Source organism: Lithobates pipiens, unplaced genomic scaffold (assembly GCF_037356315.1).
Source record: "Lithobates pipiens isolate NorthernLeopardFrog02 unplaced genomic scaffold, aLitPip1_a1.2 Scaffold_27, whole genome shotgun sequence".
Taxonomy (NCBI): Eukaryota; Metazoa; Chordata; class Amphibia; order Anura; family Ranidae; genus Lithobates; species Lithobates pipiens.
This window is the reverse complement of record NW_027507788.1, coordinates 217,671,905-217,691,286: the sequence shown is the minus strand read 5'-3', so window position 1 is coordinate 217,691,286 and position 19,382 is coordinate 217,671,905. Positions and strand designations below refer to the sequence as shown.

The 19,382-nt window shown below is 47.9% G+C and overlaps 1 protein-coding gene across 1 annotated transcript in view; it reads right to left on the bottom strand.

The window, feature by feature from the left end:
- The window catches only part of DNAJC11 (DnaJ heat shock protein family (Hsp40) member C11), a 242,072-nt gene extending 240,675 nt beyond the window's left edge, over window positions 1-1,397 (bottom strand). Inside the window, 1 exon segment of the mRNA XM_077458259.1 lies at window positions 1,245-1,397. Coding sequence (XP_077314385.1) covers window positions 1,245-1,316 — 72 coding nt within the window. The 5' untranslated portion in view covers window positions 1,317-1,397.
- Window positions 1,398-19,382: the final 17,985 nt, after the last annotated feature.

Below are 19,382 nucleotides of genomic sequence, written 5' to 3'. Positions count from 1 at the left end.
TTGGGGCTCATGCACACTGCAGCAATGTTCAGGAAAAGGTGTGACGTGTACCCACAATGCACCCGGGCGTGTGCGTTATTTGTGAATGGAGCACCAATGTACAACAGCGGACCCCCCCCCCCCCCGCCACCCCTAGTGTACAATGACTACATCCCAGCAGATGTATAGAATGGGAATGAAGGAGCCCCCAGAGACCACTTACTATAAGTATGGCCCCCTCCCCCCCTTACAAAGCAGACTGCCATAGACAAGAGAACTTTCAGAGTCTCTAGAAATGAGGGACAGCGGCACAAAGTCCTCTGCAGTGAGGGGACAAGGATACTAAGGGGGGCCCAGAGCCAGATGTAATGGGGCCCCCCATTAGGGCCAAATACATTGGGGTACCCAAGGATAAAGAGGGGGGGGACACCCAAGGGCCAAGTATAATGGGAGGGACCTGCTAGGGTGAAAAAATAAAGTGGGGCCCCACTAGGCCAAAATATATTGGGGGACCACCGGGGTTGAGGATAAAGGGGGGGTCTCCAGCGCCAAGTTAAGGGGAATACCCCAGGGTCAAGTACAGTGGGAGGAGGGGGGCCCACAGAGGTCAAGGATAAGGGGACCCACTGGGGTAAAGGAAAAATGGGGGCCAAATATATTGGGGGGGACTCACCAGGGCTAAAGATAAAGGGACCCCGCAAAAGAGGTGCCCCTGGAGCCAAGAACAAGGGGAGGGGACAAGGGGAGGGGCCCCTGGAGGCAAGAACAAGGGGAGGGGCCCCTGGAGGCAAGAACAAGGGGAGGGGCCCCTGGAGCCAATGACAAGGGGGAGGGGCCCCTGGAGCCAATGACAAGGGGGAGGGGCCCCTGGAGCCAATGACAAGGGGGAGGGGCCCCAGGAGCCAATGACAAGGGGGAGGGGCCCCAGGAGCCAATGACAAGGGGGAGGGGCCCCAGGAGCCAATGACAAGGGGGAGGGGCCCCAGGAGCCAATGACAAGGGGGAGGGGCCCCTGGAGTCCTGTCACCCTCCAGGAAGGTCAGTCATGCTCCCAGTGAAGGCGGGCGGTGGGGGGCGCTGTGCTCCTCTCCTCATCTGTCATTGGACGAAGATCCTCCTCATCCCGGCGCACACACCGGCTGTCATGTCCCGGGGTCACCTCTCCACACCGGCTCCCTCTCCTCCCCTCACCCCCGCTCCTCCTCCAACCACCCGCCCCAGACAGGCCCTCCCCCCTCCACCATCACCCCCCCGGCCCGGCTCACCTCCCTCCTGACGTTTAGCAGCGCGTAGTAGTCATCGTTGTCCACCTCTTCCTCCATAAAGGCGGCCGCCATCTTCCTCACCTTTCACCTCCGCCACCGAGTTTGCCGGGAACACAGAGCGGCCGCCGGTGAGGAGCGCTCCGCACAGCGACACCTGCAGGACGGCGGAGGAACTGCGCGGCGCTCTACGGGGCGGCTCAGTGGAGGAAGGACGGCGGGGGGCGTGGCTTCAGGAGGAGCTGTCACTCTATTTATAGAATAGAAGGAAGATCACAGTTCCTATAAATAGAATAAAATAGAATACATAAAAATAAATTAATGAATAGAACTGGGTACAAACATGTAAAATTAAACTATTTATATATATATATATATATTAAACAACTATTAAAATCCATCTGGGATGGTGGGAACCCCTCATAATGGGCACAGAAGGTGTACAGACTCGGGAACTCAGCACAGGAATGGTGAGAACCCCTCATAATGGGCACAGCGGGTGTACAGACCCGGGAACTCAGCACAGGGATGGTGGGAACCCCTCATAATGGGCAAAGCATGTGTACAGACCCAGGAACTCAGCACAGGGATGGTGGGAACCCCTCATAATGGGCACAGCAGGTGTACAGACCCAGGAACTCAGTACAGGGATGGTGAGAACCCCTCATAATGGGCACAGCAGGTGCACAGACCCAGGAACTCAGCACAGGGATGGTGGGAACCCCTCATAATGGGCACAGCAGGTATACAGACCTGGGAACTCAGCACAGGGATGGTTGGAACCCCTCATAATGGGCACAGAAGGTGTACAGATCCGGGAACTCAGCACAGGGATGGTGGGAACTCCTCATAATGGGCACAGCAGGTGTACAGACCCGGGAACTCAGCATAAAATACAATAAAATATAATAATGTATCAGTAGAGAATTTCAATCAAGAATGAAATCTGAACTCCTGGAAGACAGTTGCATACACAGCTTTTAATTAGAACTTAGTTTAAACTTCACCTCCACGAAAGAGCATAATAAAGCCCAACCCTGGGCTATTTTTTCTTCTTTTTTTTCAATTAAAGCTACTCCAAACAGTTTAAAAATTAAAAAAGAAAAACTCTTGCTGCAATACTTACCCCCTCTACAGTGCCGCCCCCTGTAGTAATTGTTTTTCACCACAGGATGTCCTCAGTCTTCCATTATGAGAGGAGAGGAGATGAAGAGAACCTGCTTGTCACATAACTGGCCTAAAAAATTAATTTAAAAAAGCATACATATGGGGAGGAGTCCTTCGAGAAGTTCCATAATAAGCTTTACCATGTAATTTCACCAAAAACTTCAACCTGTCATTAAGGTTCTTGTTCAGGTACTTGTGGTGAGGGGTGACAACTGTGTTATAATTCTACTCCTGTGTTGTCACGCTATCCCTCCTGCATTGTCAGGCCCTGGTGGAGACTACATCAATACATGGCCAGTGTCTGAAAGAAGCTTCAGGAGATCAGCCACAATGAGGGCAGATCACAGATGGGGAGGCAGTACCTGGAGTTGGGCTAAACAAAAAAATCCCCAAAAAACAATAAATAATATGTAAATAAGCGTTATCTTGTGCTGTTCGAAAGTAAATCCTTGATTTTAAATGGAAACTACCACATTTCACCTCTAGATGGTGTAGTATATTATGGAAAAATCCTAAGGTACTTAGCTCCAGCTAGTGGACAAATGTGGTATTGTTTTCTGCATACAATAAATGATTTACATACAATATATAGCCTATTTACATTCATTGTTTGCCCCATTTGGACAAAAATGTACAAGCACTTTAACTGGGTGAAAGGCTATGCAAATTCTTTATAAATCAAACTTTAGGGTAAAAAAAAAAAAAAAAAGCAAAATGCTCATTATTATTTTTTTTCTTTTTTTTGTTGGCCCTACCTTGGGTACCAACAACAAGTGATGTATCCCGCGTGTATTTCAGGAGTAGAAGAATATTTTTGTTATGGTGAATCATGGCAATTGCATGAAAATATACCACTGAATTAAAAAAAAATATATATAAATTTTTTATATTTTTTTTTATTTTTTATTATTATTTTGGACTTGTTTTCCTTTAATAATATTTTATTCATTAGCATTAATGGCATTAGCATTTATTACCAAATCAAGGTCCCAAATAACCTGAAAAAAAAACACAAAAAAACGGTATAATTCATCTGGGGTGCCTGCAGACTTTGCATGCTTTCATTGTTATATGCGTACGTGATACGTCAGCAGCAGCGGGGCTTTCACACAGGCTCCCAAATGCTAAAGCAGCCAGGAATGGGTGTAAATGAGAAAAGCCAACTGGCAAAGGTCGATTACCCCCCTCCCCCCTCCATTGGTTGGTCTGGGACCCGCATGGCAGGTGCTGCCAAGTAGAGTGAACGTCTATTCCCTGATCTCTCCTTCCTACTAAGAACAAGGAAACGAGGCGTAAAACATCACTTCTGGGTCCAGCTGTCACTTTCCCCATCCACTGTGGCCAAGAAAGAAGCTAATGGAGCACGATCTGTGGAGGGCTAACACAGAGCGCAGCCCGGATAGGGCTAACACAGAGCGCGGCCCGGATAGGGCTAACACAGAGCGCGGCCCGGACAGGGCTAACACAGAGCACGGCCCGGACAGGGCTAACACAGAGCACGGCCCGGACAGGGCTAACACAGAGCACGGCCCGGACTGGGCTAACACAGACCGCGGCCCGGATAGGGCTAACACAGAGCACGGCCCGGACTGGGCTAACACAGACCGCGGCCCGGATAGGGCTAACACAGAGCATGGCCCGGACAGGGCTAACACAGACCATGGCCCGGACAGGGCTAACACAGAGCGTGGTCCAGACTGGGCTAACACAGACCATGCGCCCAGACAGTACTAACACAGACCGTGGCCCGGACAGGGCTAACACAGAGCGCGGCCCATACTGGGCTAACACAGACCGTGACCCGGACTGGGCTAACACAAATCGCGGTCCGGACTGGGCTAACACAGACCGCAGCCCGGACAGGGCTAACACAGACCGCGGCCCGGACAGGGCTAACACAGACAGCGGCCCATACTGGGCTAACACAGACCGTGGCCCGGACTGGGCTAACACAAATCGTGGTCCGGACTGGGCTAACACAGACCGCGGCCCGGACTGGGCTAACACAGACCGCGGCCCGGACTGGGCTAACACAGACCGCCGCCCGGACTGGGCTAACACAGACCGCCGCCCGGACTGGGCTAACACAGACCGCCGCCCGGACTGGGCTAACACAGACCGCCGCCCGGACTGGGCTAACACAGACCGCCGCCCGGACTGGGCTAACACAGACCGCCGCCCGGACAGGGCTAACACAGACCGCGGCCCGGACTGGGCTAACACAGACCGCGGCCCGGACAGGGCTAACACAGACCGCGGCCCGGACTGGGCTAACACAGACCGCGGCCCGGACTGGGCTAACACAGACTGCGGCCCAAACAGGGCTAACACAGACCACGGTCCGGACTGGGCTAACAAAGACAGCGGCGGCCACCGCTCACCTCCCGCTAATATGCGGCCGTGCCTTAGGCTGGGTTCACACTGCTGCGGTGACGAGATCAGATGTGATTCGCACCACACTGCAGTGAAAATCACATCCGATCTCTGTGCGATGCGAGTTCAGCCATACAGATAGTATGACTGAATTCGCATCGCATCCGGCCCAAACTCGCACAGGACCCTTTTTTCTGTTCACAGCAGAATCGGATCGCATGGGTGTTCACACCATGCAATCCGATTCCTGTCCGAGTTTGCAGATCGCACTGCGATATACGAACTGATCTGGGGGTGTCATTAACTTTTCACTGACACTCCCAGCAGTTTGCATAGGGCAGTGTGAACTGCCGCCGGGAGGCATGCGATGTGACGCAGCGGATTTGCAGCGTTCCCGCATCGCAGCAGTGTGAACCTAGCCTAAAGCAGGGTCAGCGCCAGCAAACTAGGGTGTGCAGAAGAAGGCGGGTGAGAAGCACCTGCAGGGGACAGGCACCTCCCGGGCCGGCGGCTGGAGAACTAAGGATGAGCTCAGGTGTGTTCGCAAACAGCACATGCAGAGTCCGCCAGGAAAGTGGAATTGCGGAGCTCTAATCACAAGCAGTGAGATATTGTCCCGATGCGCGGCTGCAGAGATCGAGAAATGTCTCACTGTCTGTGATTAGCACTTCCCAGTGCCGTCTTCCTGGCGGGCTCTGCACCTGCTGTTTACAAACACGCCTGCCTGAGCTCATCTTCAATACCTGCACTCGAGGGACATCAGCGGTCTCTTTACTAACACCGTCCGGCACACTTTGACAGCTGAACAGGGAGGAAAGTGAGCGCACTGAACTGATCCAGTGTATGTTACAGCCAAAGTCCTGCTCTGTAGCGGCGGGAAAAGGAGGTGGATTTGTGCTGTCTCTGTGCTGGAATGGGGTTATCTTTGTACTGATCTGGGGCTGTCTCTGTGCTTCCTGTGCTAGAATGGGGCTGTCTCTTAGCTGGTCTGGGGATGTCTCTTTGCTGGTGTAAGGCTGTCTGTTTGCTGGTGTGAGGCTTTCTCTTTGCTGAACTAGGCAGGGCCGGATTAACATAGGGGCTATTGGAGCTGCAGCTCCAGGCCCCTTTCTCAAGATAGGCCCATTTGCCAAAAAAAAAAAAAAAAAAGATCGACTTTGAGAATTGTAGCTCGGCGATCAGGAGTCACAGAGACCCCACCTTTGGGGGGTAGGTAGCTAAAGACCCACTCCAGCACTGGTTCAAATATGGGGCTGCTATCATCTATGGTTCCGGAGATACAGGGCTCCTTGCGCAGCCTGTCAGAAGCTGCATACAGAGCGACAGTATAAATACAAGCTGGAACACTCTGCAGCAGACGGAGAGGATGAACTCACAGTGCTTATAATAATTATTTGTAGATAACTTATGATAATTAACCCCTTGCCACCCAGGCCCATTCTGAGACTTCTCTCCTACATGTAAAAATCATCATTTTTTTTATGCTAGAAAATTACTCAGAACCCTCAAACATTATATATTGTTTTAGCAGACACCCTATGAAATAAAATGGTGGTCTTTGCAACTTTTTATGTTATACGATATTTGCGCAGCAATTTTTCAAACTTTTTTTTGGAAAGAAACTGTTTCATTCATAAAAAAAAAACACTAAAGTTAGCACGATTTTGCTTTAAATTTTTTACAGGTTACATGTTTAGAGTTACAGAGGAGGTCTAGTGCTAGAATTATTGTTCTCGCTCTAACAATCGTGGCATATGGAACCTGTGTGTATCTGACTCTGATACTAACCAGAGCCTACCCAGGGACTGACTAGTATCTCTCCCCAGCCTGTCCCCACACACCCTCTCACCTGCTGACCTGTGAATGGGGCAATCACTCCCGCAGTGTTATTGTGTTCTGCCAGTCATTACAATGATTAGTGCTGCTAACTATAGCTGGCAGCACTGATTGTTTTGGGGAAAACCTGACAGGCTGGTTGTACTCAAGTTGGTTAATAGGTTGACTTGTGTAAAACCAGCTAGCCCATACATAGATCGACTATGGCTGGTCTCTGCTTAATTGGTGTAATTTCAATCCATGTCTGGCCCACTTAACCACTACGCAGTCCCTAAACATCCTTCCACAAACCTTTACATTTTTCCTTCCCAGATTACTTCATCCTCCTCTCCTATACACAGTGCCCACTGTCATACTCTCCACACTTCTCTCCTATACATAGTGCTCGCTGTCATACTCTCTACACTTCTCTCCTATACATAGTGCCCGCTGTCATACTCTCTACACGTCTCTCCTGTACATAGTGCCCGCTGTCATACTCTCCACACTTCTCTCCTGTACATACTGCTCACTGTCATATCCTACACACTCCTCTCCTATACATAACGCCCGCTGTCATATCCTATCCTACACACTCCTCCTCTCTTGTAAATAGTGCCCACTGTCATACACTTCTCTCCTGTACATATTGCCCACTGTCATACCCTCCATACTCCTCTCTTATACATACTACTCACTGTCATACCCTCCATACTCCTCTCCTATACATAGTGCCCACTGTCATACCTCCAACACTTCTCTCCTATGCATAGCACCCACTGTCATACCCTCCGCACTCCTCTCCTGTACATACTACCCACTGTCATACCCTCCGCACTCCTCTCCTGTACATACTACTCACTGTCATACCCTCCATACTCCTCTCCTATACATAGTGCCCACGTCATACCCTCCCTCCACAATCTTCTCCTGTAATTACTGCTTACTGTCCTACTCTCCACACTTCTCTCCTGTACATAGTGCCCACTGTCATGCCCTCCACACTCCTGTACATATTGTTCACTGTCATACCCTCCACACTCTTCTCTTATACATAGTGCCCAATGTCATACCCTCTACACTCCTCTGCTGTGCATACTGCCCACTGTCATACCCTTCACACTCCTCTCCTGTACAAAGTGCCTTCTGCCATACCCTCTACATTCCTCTCATGTACATAGTGTCCACTGTTAGACCCTCCACATTCCTCTCCCTCACCTGCACATACTTCCCACTTGTATACCATCCATACTCCTCCCCTATGCCTCTTACCCACAAAAACTGTTCTTTAAAATTATACTGAATATCCTCAATGTTACCAGCTCTAGAATGGGCACTTTTGTCAGTTCAACTAAAGGAAACCTCACAGTCCTCATATTTGTTCCGCCCCATTATTAGTACTTATTTCATTTTGTAATTACTATTGTGATGTATAGAGGAACACGGGGGATGTCAGCTACTATAAATATAGCACTTGTAAAGAAAAGCGTCCCTGAAAATATTTTTGAAATGTTGACAACTATGCACTTAGGCACTGCCCAAGGGCCACAGGGTCAGTAGGGGCCCCATGAGAGGCTCGTGATATTAAAGCGGTAGTAAACTTTTCTAACATTACGACTTTTTAGAGGCCCTGGGGTAGGTTATGCCATAATGTACAAGTATGCACAGCATATTAGCACATTAGGGTACACTTAAATTGTCAGACTGAGCCCTCCAGTGCTGTGCTGTGATCAACCGGCGGGGCCCCGGGCACTTCCATCTTCACCCGGTCTTCCTTCTGGGTTCTGTGCCTTCCGTCACTTGTCTTGGCCAGGCTGCGTTGATGTCATTCCCATCCTCTCTCTCTCACCCCCCCTTTCTCTCACATCCTCCCTCCCTTACCCCTCTTTCACCCCCTTTCTCTCTCTCTCTCATCCTCCCTCTCTCTCTTTTTATTTATTTATTGTTTATAAAAGGCCCCACCAAAATCCTCAGCACCAGGCCCATGATGTTCTTAATCTGGCCCTGGAACTAGGGCTGTCTCTGTGCTGGTCTGGGGCTGTCTCTTTGCTGGACTGAAGCTGTCTCTGTGCTGGTCTGCGGCTATCTCTTTGCTGATCTGGGGCTGTCTCTGTGCTGATATGTGGCTGTCTTTGTGCTGGGCTGGGGCTGTCTCTTTCATGATCTGGGGATGTCTCTTGGCTTGTTTGAGGCAGTCTCTTTGCTGGACTAAGGCTGTCTCTGTGCTGGTCTGGGGCTGTCTCTGTGCTGGACTGAGGCTGTCTCTGTGCTGGTCTGGGGCTGTCTCTGTGCTGGCCTGGGGCTGTCTCTGTGCTGGCCTGGGGCTGTCTCTGTGCTGGACTGGGGCTGTCTCTGTGCTGGACTGGGGCTGTCTCTGTGCTGGACTGAGGCTGTCTCTGTGCTGGTCTGGGGCTGTCTCAATGCTGTACTGGGGCTGTCTCAATGCTGTACTGGGGCTGTCTCTGTGCTGGACTGGGGCTGTCTCTGTACTGGACTGAGGCTGTTTCTGTGTTGGTCTGAGGCTGTCTCTGTTCTGGATTGAGGCTGTCTCTCTGCTAGTCTGGGGCTGTCTCTCTGCTAGTCTGGGGCTGTGTCTGTGCTGGTCTGGGGCTGTCTCTGTGCTGGTCTGGGGCTGTCTCTTTGCTGATCTGAGGCTGTCTTTTTGCTGGTCTGGAGATGTCTCTTTGCTGATCTGAGGCTGTCTTTTTGCTGGTCTGGAGATGTCTCTTTGCTGATCTGAGGCTGTCTTTTTGCTGGTCTGGAGATGTCTCTTTGCTGGTCTGAGGCTGTCTTTTTGCTGGTCTGGGGATGTCTCTTTGCTGGTGTGAGGCTTTCTCTTTGCTGGACTAGGGATGTCCCTTTACCGGGTGGGGATGTCTCTTTGCTATATGGGGATGCCTCTTTGTTGGATTGAGGATGTCTCTTTGCCGGGTGGGTGATGTCTCTTTGCTATATGGGAATGCCTCTTTGCTGGATTGGGATGTCTCTCAGAATATCCCATCCCCATCATCGACCGCTCATGCGAACGACCGCCTGCCCCCCCCCCCCCCCATCTGTGACCGCGCTCTTCCCGCAGGGATCGGGCTGCCCAGTCCAAAACGTCCGGGCCAATTTTTTTGTCCCAGTCCGGGGCCTGTACCCCCCACCCCCCAAAAGAGCCTAAACCACATTCCACAAATGTGCGCAATTCTAAAACGTGACATGCTCGGTATCTATTTACTCGGCGTAACAACATCTTTTAGATTTTACCAAAAAATCGGGTTATCTATTGAGTATTTTTTTTGCATTCAAATTCATGAAAGTATATTTTTTCTAAGAAAAAAAAAAAATTGCGTTTGAAAGAGTGCTGCTCCAATACTGCATAACATAAAAAATTGCAACGATAGCTATTTTATTCTCTAGGGTCTCTGCTAAAATATATATAAAATATAATAATATATATATATATAATAATATATATATATATATATATATATATATATATATATATATATATAATGTATAGGGGTTCTGAGTCATTTTTTAGCATTTTTTTTTAGAATTGTGAGAAATGCCGGATGCCGAATGCGAAGTGGTTAAGCATTTGTGCAAAGAAAACGCAACAGCGGCTCTTGCAGCAAACAGGTTAAAGCCGCCACTGAATGAAGGTAGCCGGGGTAACCCTTGGAGAGAACTGCAGCAGGAAAGAGACTTTTTCCTTTCAGCCCGTCAGGTTGCGGGGAAACGGGAGGTGAAAATAATAGCAGGCAATAAAGTTTCAGAACAAGCGGCGTACGGCTGTGCGCGCCGTTTTCTGCTTCCTCTCCTTTTTTTTTTTTTTTTTAGATACCCGGCCTTTCAAATCTGCAAGAAATTGGCACAAACACATATTTTATGAGAGGAGAGAAAAATGATAAATCTGACGCTTGCAGACAGCAGGGCTTGTCATGATTGTATCAGGGGCCGATCACTGGATGATATAGCTCTTTTCACTTTCAGAATGAAAGACGGCTTGCAAGGCCTAAATCAAACCGAGAAAGTACAGACTTCCAAAGTACGTCAGGGAGAAGAGCGCTTTAAAAAATGCATGCTTCCCAACTCTTAAAGCTACGTTGTTCTTTAAATATAAATATTATAGCTAGTTTTTTATTTTTTATTTTATTTTGGGCCCAAACTCTTTTATCCATTTTGGATGAACAACTGTCTCCCCTACAGGTCCGATGTCCACATCTCTACCAATGATAATGCTTTTTAAATGGAAAGTATGGTACGGCTTCATTGTGCACATAGTTGGAGTAGATCTGAACACATATAATGAGCTTTAGGGCTAGGGTTGCCACATCAAGCCAAACCTGAACACTTCAGCGGCGCATGACAATTTCAATATTTTTTTTTGCAGTATGGGACACCTTTGAGTAGTATTGTGGCACATGTAGCATCCTGTGATGAACATTGGGTGTGGCCAAATTTTGTTAATAATGGGAGAAGCTTAAAGTGGTTGTATACTCTTTTTTTTAACTTTTACCTACAGGAAAGCCTATAATAAGGCTTACCTGTAGGTAAAAAAAAATATCTCCTAAACCTTTACAGTTTAGGAGATATTCCCCTCGGTATGCGCCGCTGACTGCAGCGGCGCATGCGCACGAGGGGATTCTCGGCCTGAAAATCCGGCAGTGTCCGGCCGGCCGGAATGAAATCTCCCGCGCGCATGCGCGGGAGTGACGATATCGCGGCTCCGGCCACTCACAGCGTCGGAGCCGCGATACCCGGAAGAAACGCAGAGGGAGCATGTCAGCTCCCTTGGCGTGGATCGTGCCAGATGTCGGGGCCTCGTTCTAAGGTAAGTATTTCATAATGAGCTAGTATGCGGTGCATACTAGCTCATTATGCCTTTTGCTTTGCAGGTGTTAAAAAAAAAAAAATAGCGGGTTTACTACCGCTTTAAGGAGCGAAGTTAAATCAGACATGGTCAGTCTGTCCCCCAGTATAATCTCCCCCAAGTCAGTCTGTCCCCCAGTATAATCTCCTCCAAGTCATTCTGTCTCCCATTATAATCTCCCCCAAGTCAGTCTGTCCCCCAGTACAATCCGCCCCAAGTCAGTCTGTCCCCCAGTATAATGCGACCCAAGTCAGTCTGTCGCCCCGTATAATCCACCCCAAATCAGTCTGTCCCTGAGTATAATCCACCCCAAATCAGTCTGTCCCCCAGTATAATCCACCCCAAGTCAGTCTGTCCCCGAGTATAATCCGCCCCAAGTCAGTCTGTCCCCCAGTATAATCTGCCCCAAGTCAGTCTGTCCCCCAGTATAAGCCGCCCCAAGTCAGTCTGTCCCCAGTATAATCCGCCCCAAATCAGTCTGTCCCCCAGTATAATCTACCCCAAGTCAGTCTGTCCCCCAGTATAATCCACCCCAAGTCAGTCTGTCCCCCAGTATAATCCGACCCAAGTCAGTCTGTCCCCCAGTATAATTCGCCCCAAGTCAGTCTGTCCCCCAGTATAATCTCCCCCAAGTCAGTATGTCCCCCAGTATAATCTCCCCCAAGTCAGTCTGCCCCCCAATATAATCTGCCCCAAGTCAGTCTGCCCCCCAGTAAAATCTCCCCCAAGTCAGTCTGTCCCCCAGTATAATATGCCCCAAGTCAGTCTGTCCCCCAGTATAATCCACCCCAAGTCAGTCTCTCCCCCAGTATAATTCGCCCCAAGTCAGTCTTTCCCCCAGTATAATCCGCCCCAAGTCAGTCTGTCCCCCAGTATAATCTGCCCCAAGTCAGTCTGTCCCCCAGTATAATCCCCCCCACATCAGTCTGTACACCAGTTAAAGCATCCCCCCACCAATAAAATTAAAAGCAATGGAAGCTGATCCAACTGTCCGAGTGAATCCCGGAGAGGTGGCAACCCTATTTAGGGCTCATTTACACTTGCTTCGATCAGTGGCGGTTGGAGGTTCTTGGTTTGGAGGGTGGCAGCAAACAACCAACCCCCGCTATCTGCTGGTCGGTCCACTGGCACTTACCCTATCTAAGCGACGGGCTTTGGCAGGCATCCGAGGAGCGGCAGTGGGGATCAGGTATCCAGGCATTGGCCAGCGGCTCTTCTCCTCCTTGCTTCCGCTGAAGGTAACCCTGGTCATAATGGATGGTATGTCCTAAGGATCCTCCGAGATAGAGCCGGAATAAGAGACATTGGATCTCCTATTATAGATACATTTATAAATAGAGGATTTTGACCTGAATCCAGCCCCTATTAATACTGGGAGAACTTTTTCATGATTGAAAGCTGATATCTATGCTCACTCATAACTGCCACTTGGAGGATCTAAGATCCTATATTTGCCCTGTGGCGGGAACTACTATTTGAACCATGCAGGTTAAATTCAAACCCTTTCAGGGACCATCTTCTATTTATTGATCTTGCTGCAGTGTCGCCACCTTTGCCTGAATGTGATGCTCCTCAACCCAATTTTGAATACAAATTCTCCTATATAAATTACCCCTGATGAAAGGAATTTTAAACCTGAAACGCGTTGGGTACCGCTAGGACTTATCCCGGATGTTGGACACTGTAAAGTACTAACGGACAATGTAGTGATACCTACTATACTGTATATATGTATCTTACAATTTACTGCAAGATATTATATTTATGTTTTTCTGCATTTTTTATTTTATAATAATTATGTTTCTGTTTGTTTCTACAATCATCATGTCTAGATAGTTACATAGTTACATAGTTAGTGAGGTTGAATAAAAACACCAGTCCATCCAGTGCAACCTGAGTGAGTGTCTACAATAGTCCCTATCCCTGTACATTGCACACTCACATCAGTCCCTACCCTCAAGGGGCCCCCAATCCAAGGTCCTCATTCATATACTAGGGACAATTTTGGACAGAAGCCAATTAACCTACCTGCATGTCTTTGGAGTGTGGGAGAAAACCGGAGTACCCGGAGGAAACCCACGCAGGCACAGGGAGAACATGCAAACTCCAGGCAGGTAGTGTCGTGGCTGGGATTCGAGAGTGCTGACCACTACACCACTGTGCCACCCACAGTAGATGATTTTTTTTATAGAATCTATATGTCATGTGTATAATACATTTAGAATTTTAACCTACTTTTAGTGTCTTTTGCCAATTTAAAGTCCCAATTCCTCTTTTTTGGGGGGGTAAAAACTATTTTCGCTTCTGCTGTGCGTCTCCTCCCCTCCTCCTAGGCGTCCAACAGGATCGCCTGTCCTTTCAGCCAATTGACCACTTTAATTCATGCACCCGGTGCTCTGAAAGGAGCCAGACGCATGAATAGGGGGGTGGCTGCGGCGGCAATGGATAGATTCATTTATAGCAAAAATCTATCCATTGCATATAGGGGGGTGGCCTGGAGAGAGGGAGCAGCGCCTGGGCACCCCTAATGGACGGGCTGTCCCTGGCTTTGACTTTAACACATATTAAAGTGCCTACTGCTTCAACATTTTGCTTTTTTCATGTGTTTTTGATGCTTTGGTGATGTTTTTTTTAACCTTAACCACTTGTCTACCGGGCACTTTCACCCCCATCCTGCCCAGGCCAATTTTCAGCTTTCAGCGCTGTCACACTTTGAATGACAATTGCACCGTCATTCAACGCTGTATCCATATGACATTTTTTTTTTTAACACAAATAGAGCTTTCTTTTGGTGGTATTTAACCACTTCCCGACCAGCGCACGACGATGTACGTCGACAGAATGGCACGGGCAGGCATATTGGCGTACATGTACGTCCAATATTCATTGCCGCCGTGCCATCGGGAGCGCGCCGCCGGCGGCGCACTCCCGCGCTGGTCGGGACCCCCGTGAGTCCGGTCGCGGGACCCGCGGACTCGATCGCCGCGGGCATCCCCGCGATCGTCTCACGGATCGGCCGAATGGAGGAAATGCTGTATAAACAACATTTTTCCATTCTGCCTAGCAACTAGTGACGCTGATCTCTGCTCCATGTGATTGGAGCAGAGATCAGTGTACACTAAATGAAAGCCCAACCCCCCCCCCACAGTTAGTAACACACCCCTAGGAACACTTAACCCCTACACTGCCACCCACTGGTTAACCCTTTCACTGCCAGTGTCATTTACACAGGAATCACTGCATTTATATAGCAGTGATTACTGTATAAATGACAATGGTCCCAAAAATGTGTCAAAAATGTCCGATGGGTCCCCCACAATGTCGCAGTCACAATAAAAATCGCAGATCGCCGCCATTACTAGTAAAAAAAATAATAATAAAAAATTATTAATAAAAATGCTATAAAACTATCCCTATTTTGTAAACGCTATAACTTTTGCGCAAACCAATCAATAATCGCTTATTGCGATTTTTTTACCAAAAATATGTAGAAGAATACGTATCGGCCTAAACTGAGGGAAAAAAATGTTTTTTTATATATTTTTGGGGGATATTTATTATTACAAAAAGTAAAAAATAATGCGTTTTTTTCAAAATTATCGCTCTATTTTTGTTTATAGCGCAAAAAATAAAAACCGCAGGGGTGATCAAATACCACCAAAAGAAAGCTCTATTTGTGGGAAAAAAAGGACGTTAATTTTGTTTGGGAGCCACGTCGCACGACCGCGCAATTGTCAGTTAAAGCGACGCAGTGCCGAATCGCAAAAAGTGGTCTGGTCTTTGACCAGCAAATTGGTCCGGTCTGAAAGTGGTTAATCTTCTTTATTTTTTAGTAAATAAACAACCAGAACTGAAAATTTTGTTGAAAAAAAAAACTTTTTCATAGTTTGTTATAGAATTTTACAAACAGGTAATTTTTCTCCTTCACTGATGGGCACTAATCCAAAAAAAAAAAAAAAAGTGCCCCGCAATGTAAATCCATCGTCAATAACGGCGCCGACGCTCCACAGAAAAAATAAAACTGAAAAACCTCCGCCTCTATGAGAGTGCAGTCTTTTTGCTGTGACAGCTGTTATATAGCCAAAGGCGGGGCCACCCAGTGACGTAACCTGGTGGCCCCGCCCCTTCTGACATCATGTGACGGCAGAGGGGGCGGGGTCACCCGTTTACGTCACCAGAGCACCCCGCCATTTGCTACATAACAGCTGTCAAAGCAAAAAGGCGGCAGTCGGTAGGACACCTCCTATGGAGGCGGAGGTTTTTCAGTTTTTTTTCTTTTTCTCTGGACCGTCGGCGCCGTGATTGACGATGAATTTACATTGCGGGACACTTTTCTTTCTTTAATAAAGAACCCATTCATACCCATTCATATAGGGGGGAGGCCGGGATCTGGGGGCCCCCTTGTTAAAGGGGGCTTCCAAATTCCAATAAGCCCCCCGCTCTCAGACTCCCACAACCACCGGGCAAGGGTTGTGGGGATTAGGCCCTTGTCCCCATCAACATGGGGACAAGGTGCATTGGGGGGGACCCTCAGTGACCCAATTACTGTTCTCAGTCCCCCGCCCAATTAATATCCTCAGGCCCCCATTACTGTCCTCTCCCCCTATTAATGTCCTCAGCGACCCAGTTCTTGTCCTATTACTGTCCTCAGTCCCCCCAATAATGTCCTCAGTTCTTCCAATTAGGGATGAGCTTCGAGTTCGAGTCGAACTCATATTCTACTCGAACATTGCCTGTTCAGCGAACAGTGAACAATTTGGGCTGTTCGCGGCAAATTCGAAAAGCCGGAACACCCTATACAAGTCTATGGGAGAAATCTAAAGTGCTAATTTTAAAGGGTAATATGCAGGTTACTGTCCTAAAAAGTGTTTGGGGACCCGGGTCCTGCCCCAGTGGACATGGATCAATGCAAAAAAAAGTTTTAAAAACGGCCGTTTTTTCAGGAGCAGTGATTTTAATAATGATTAAAGTGAAACAATAAAAGTGTAATATTCCTTTAAATGTGGTACCTGGGGGGTGTCTGTAGTATGCCTGTGAAGGGGCGTATGTTTCCCATGCTTAGAACTGTCCCTGCACAAAGTGTCATTTGTGCAGGAAAAAAAGTCTTTTAAAATCACTTGCGGCTATTGTCGGGTCCCGTAATACAGAGAACACTCAATGAGTGTTCTCTGTATTAGCCGACAATTCATTTATTCATTGATAAAAAAAAAAAAAGCGTGGGGGTTCCCCTAAATTCAATTACCAGGCCCTTCAGGTCTGGTATGGATATTAAGGGGAACCCCGCATCAAATGAAAAAAGAAATTTGACGTGGGGGTCCCCCTAAAAATCCATACCAGACCCTTTATCCGAGCACGCAACCTGGCCGGCCGCAGGAAAAGAGGGGGGGACGAGAGAGCGGCCCCCCTCCCTCCTGAACCGTACCAGGCCACATGCCCTCAACATTGGGAGGATGCTTTGGGGGTCTGTGACCCCTCAAAGCACCTTGTCCCCATGTTGATGGGGACAAGGGCCTCATCCCCACAACCCTGAGCGGTGGTTGTGGGGGTCTGCGGGCGGGGGGCTTATCATAATCTGGAAGCCCCCTTTAACAAGGGGACCCCCAGATCCCGGCCCCCCCCTGTTTGAAATGGTAAGGGGGTACAAAAGTACCCCTACCATTTCACAAAGAAAGTGTAAAAATGGTTAAATAAGACAAACACACTTTTGAAAAATTCCTTTATTAAAAATAAAAAAAAATAAAAAAAGATTCCAGCGGTGCTAATCCACTCTTGCTATCCAGCGACGGATCTCCGGGTCCAGCGATGGATGATCATATCCAGCGATGGGGGATCTCTCAGTCCAGCGCTGTCCATGCATCCGTCTTCTGTCTCCACTGCGGAGACACTGCAGGGATCCCAGCGCTGACGTTTCTTATATTAGCAGGGCGGGGCAACCCGTCACCTGACCCCGCCCCCTCTGACGCTGGTGAGGGAAGCCAGGGGTTCCCCAGTGATGTATGGGTGACCCCGCCCCCTCTGATTTTTTTTTCTTTTTTCCTCAAATAAAGTTTTTACTGGAACAAAGTAGAGAGAAAACATGCAGTTTACATAGGAAGAGAAACCCAGCAATGGACCTCACAGTCAATACAGAAATACATCATCAGTTATCACAAAGTTTCAGCATGTACTGTATGTTTCAATAGCACATTCTGTACACTCAACACTCTGTACTAATTGGTAATAGATAGAAGTTACTATTGTCCCCAGGCGTCTGTCTGTCACTATCACCGCTAATAATCTCTGTCCCCTATGTGCAAAGTGGCTTAGCTTTCCCCACCATTCCAGTCCTCATTTTCTAGTTCCTTGATCAGGTTATGTGAGAAGTCCGCCAAGCACTAAATCAATGGGCGAAATGCCCGGGGTATCTAACCAGTGCGACCATAATTTGTCAAATTTATTTGGGCATCCCCTGTGTTGGTATATATATTTTTCCAGCTGGAGTGTGTCCCACATCTCTGCCAACCATTCCTTTACCGCAGGAGGGTCAGCCGCCCTCCAGTGCCTAAGGATTGACTTTCGAGCTTGAAACAATGCTCTGGCAATGGCCTGCTTCTGATTGTCTCCTCATTTCTACTTTTTAGCGGTAAATATACCAATATCATGTATGTAGACGTTTGCACGTTATGATATGTTAGAAATCTGAGTGTTTTGATATATCTTTTTAGAATAAAAATTCCCCCTGAAGAAGACCATGACTAAATGGGTCGAAACGCGTTGGAGTATCAATGTGGATGGCATTCTGTAATGTAATGTTTTGATCCATTGTGTGACTATCGCTATGTATCATGAAATATGTCCTCCAATATGTAACTAGAGCTCATATTTTAAAAATATTCATAAATTTGAATTACATTTTGATACAATAAAAAATTTTTTTTATAAAAAAAAAAATATTTTTGACTAAACTACTGCTAAAAAACCCATTGGGGGAACAATCCCATATTTAAATTTTTTCAGGATGTGCACCATCTCTCATATGCTTTTCTATAGTGAGTGTTCTATCTGGCTGTGTAATTAGCCTTCCGAAGTACATAGGACGATGGGACAGAACACTATATTAAAAGAGAAATAAGACTCCTTTTTACGGGTCCTTGCTCAAGCACTTGTGGTTATGGGGTGACAACTGTTTCCCAGCTCCTGAGTTGTCACCCTTAACCAACGCGCTCCTGGAGACCACAGGCAATGCAAACAGCCAGGCAGTGGCTGAAAGGCCGCGTACACACGCGGGGACTGTTCGCCCAACTTTGTCCGTCAAACAGTTTCGGCAAACAGTCCGCTCAAAATTAGCATGGACGGACATGCCCACACACGACGAACGAACAGTTTGCTGAAACCGTGCGCGATGACGTGAACGGCACGTACGACGGGACGAAAAATACGACGTCCTATACACTGCATTATAACTTTCGGCGTGTAAATCCTTTCTGAGCATGCGCGGAACTTAGTTTGACGAACAAGCCTACACACGGGCGGACTGTTCGCTCAAACAAGGTTTCAGCGGACAGTTTTACGGAATTTCCGAAAAACCTTGTTCGTCAAACTGTCCGCTGAAAGCCCACACACGAGCGGACTGTCCGCCGAAACACTGTTCAGCGGACAAAGTTGGGCGAACAGCCCGCCCGTGTGTACGCGGCCAAAGAGGCGGCAGGAGATCAGCCACACTGAGGTGGAAGAAAGGCGGCACTTGTTTATGATTTGGTACACAAAGTCGGACATCTGGGAAGGTTATTTGTCCCAATGGGGAGGTACACACATCCTTTGTAAATTGCAATAATGAGCCTAAATGGGATTTTTAAGGTATGTTATACATATGACATCACTTAATGTATCTAAAGCATACATCTTTTATACATCTTTTATACATCTTTTATTATGTTTTAGTTAAAATG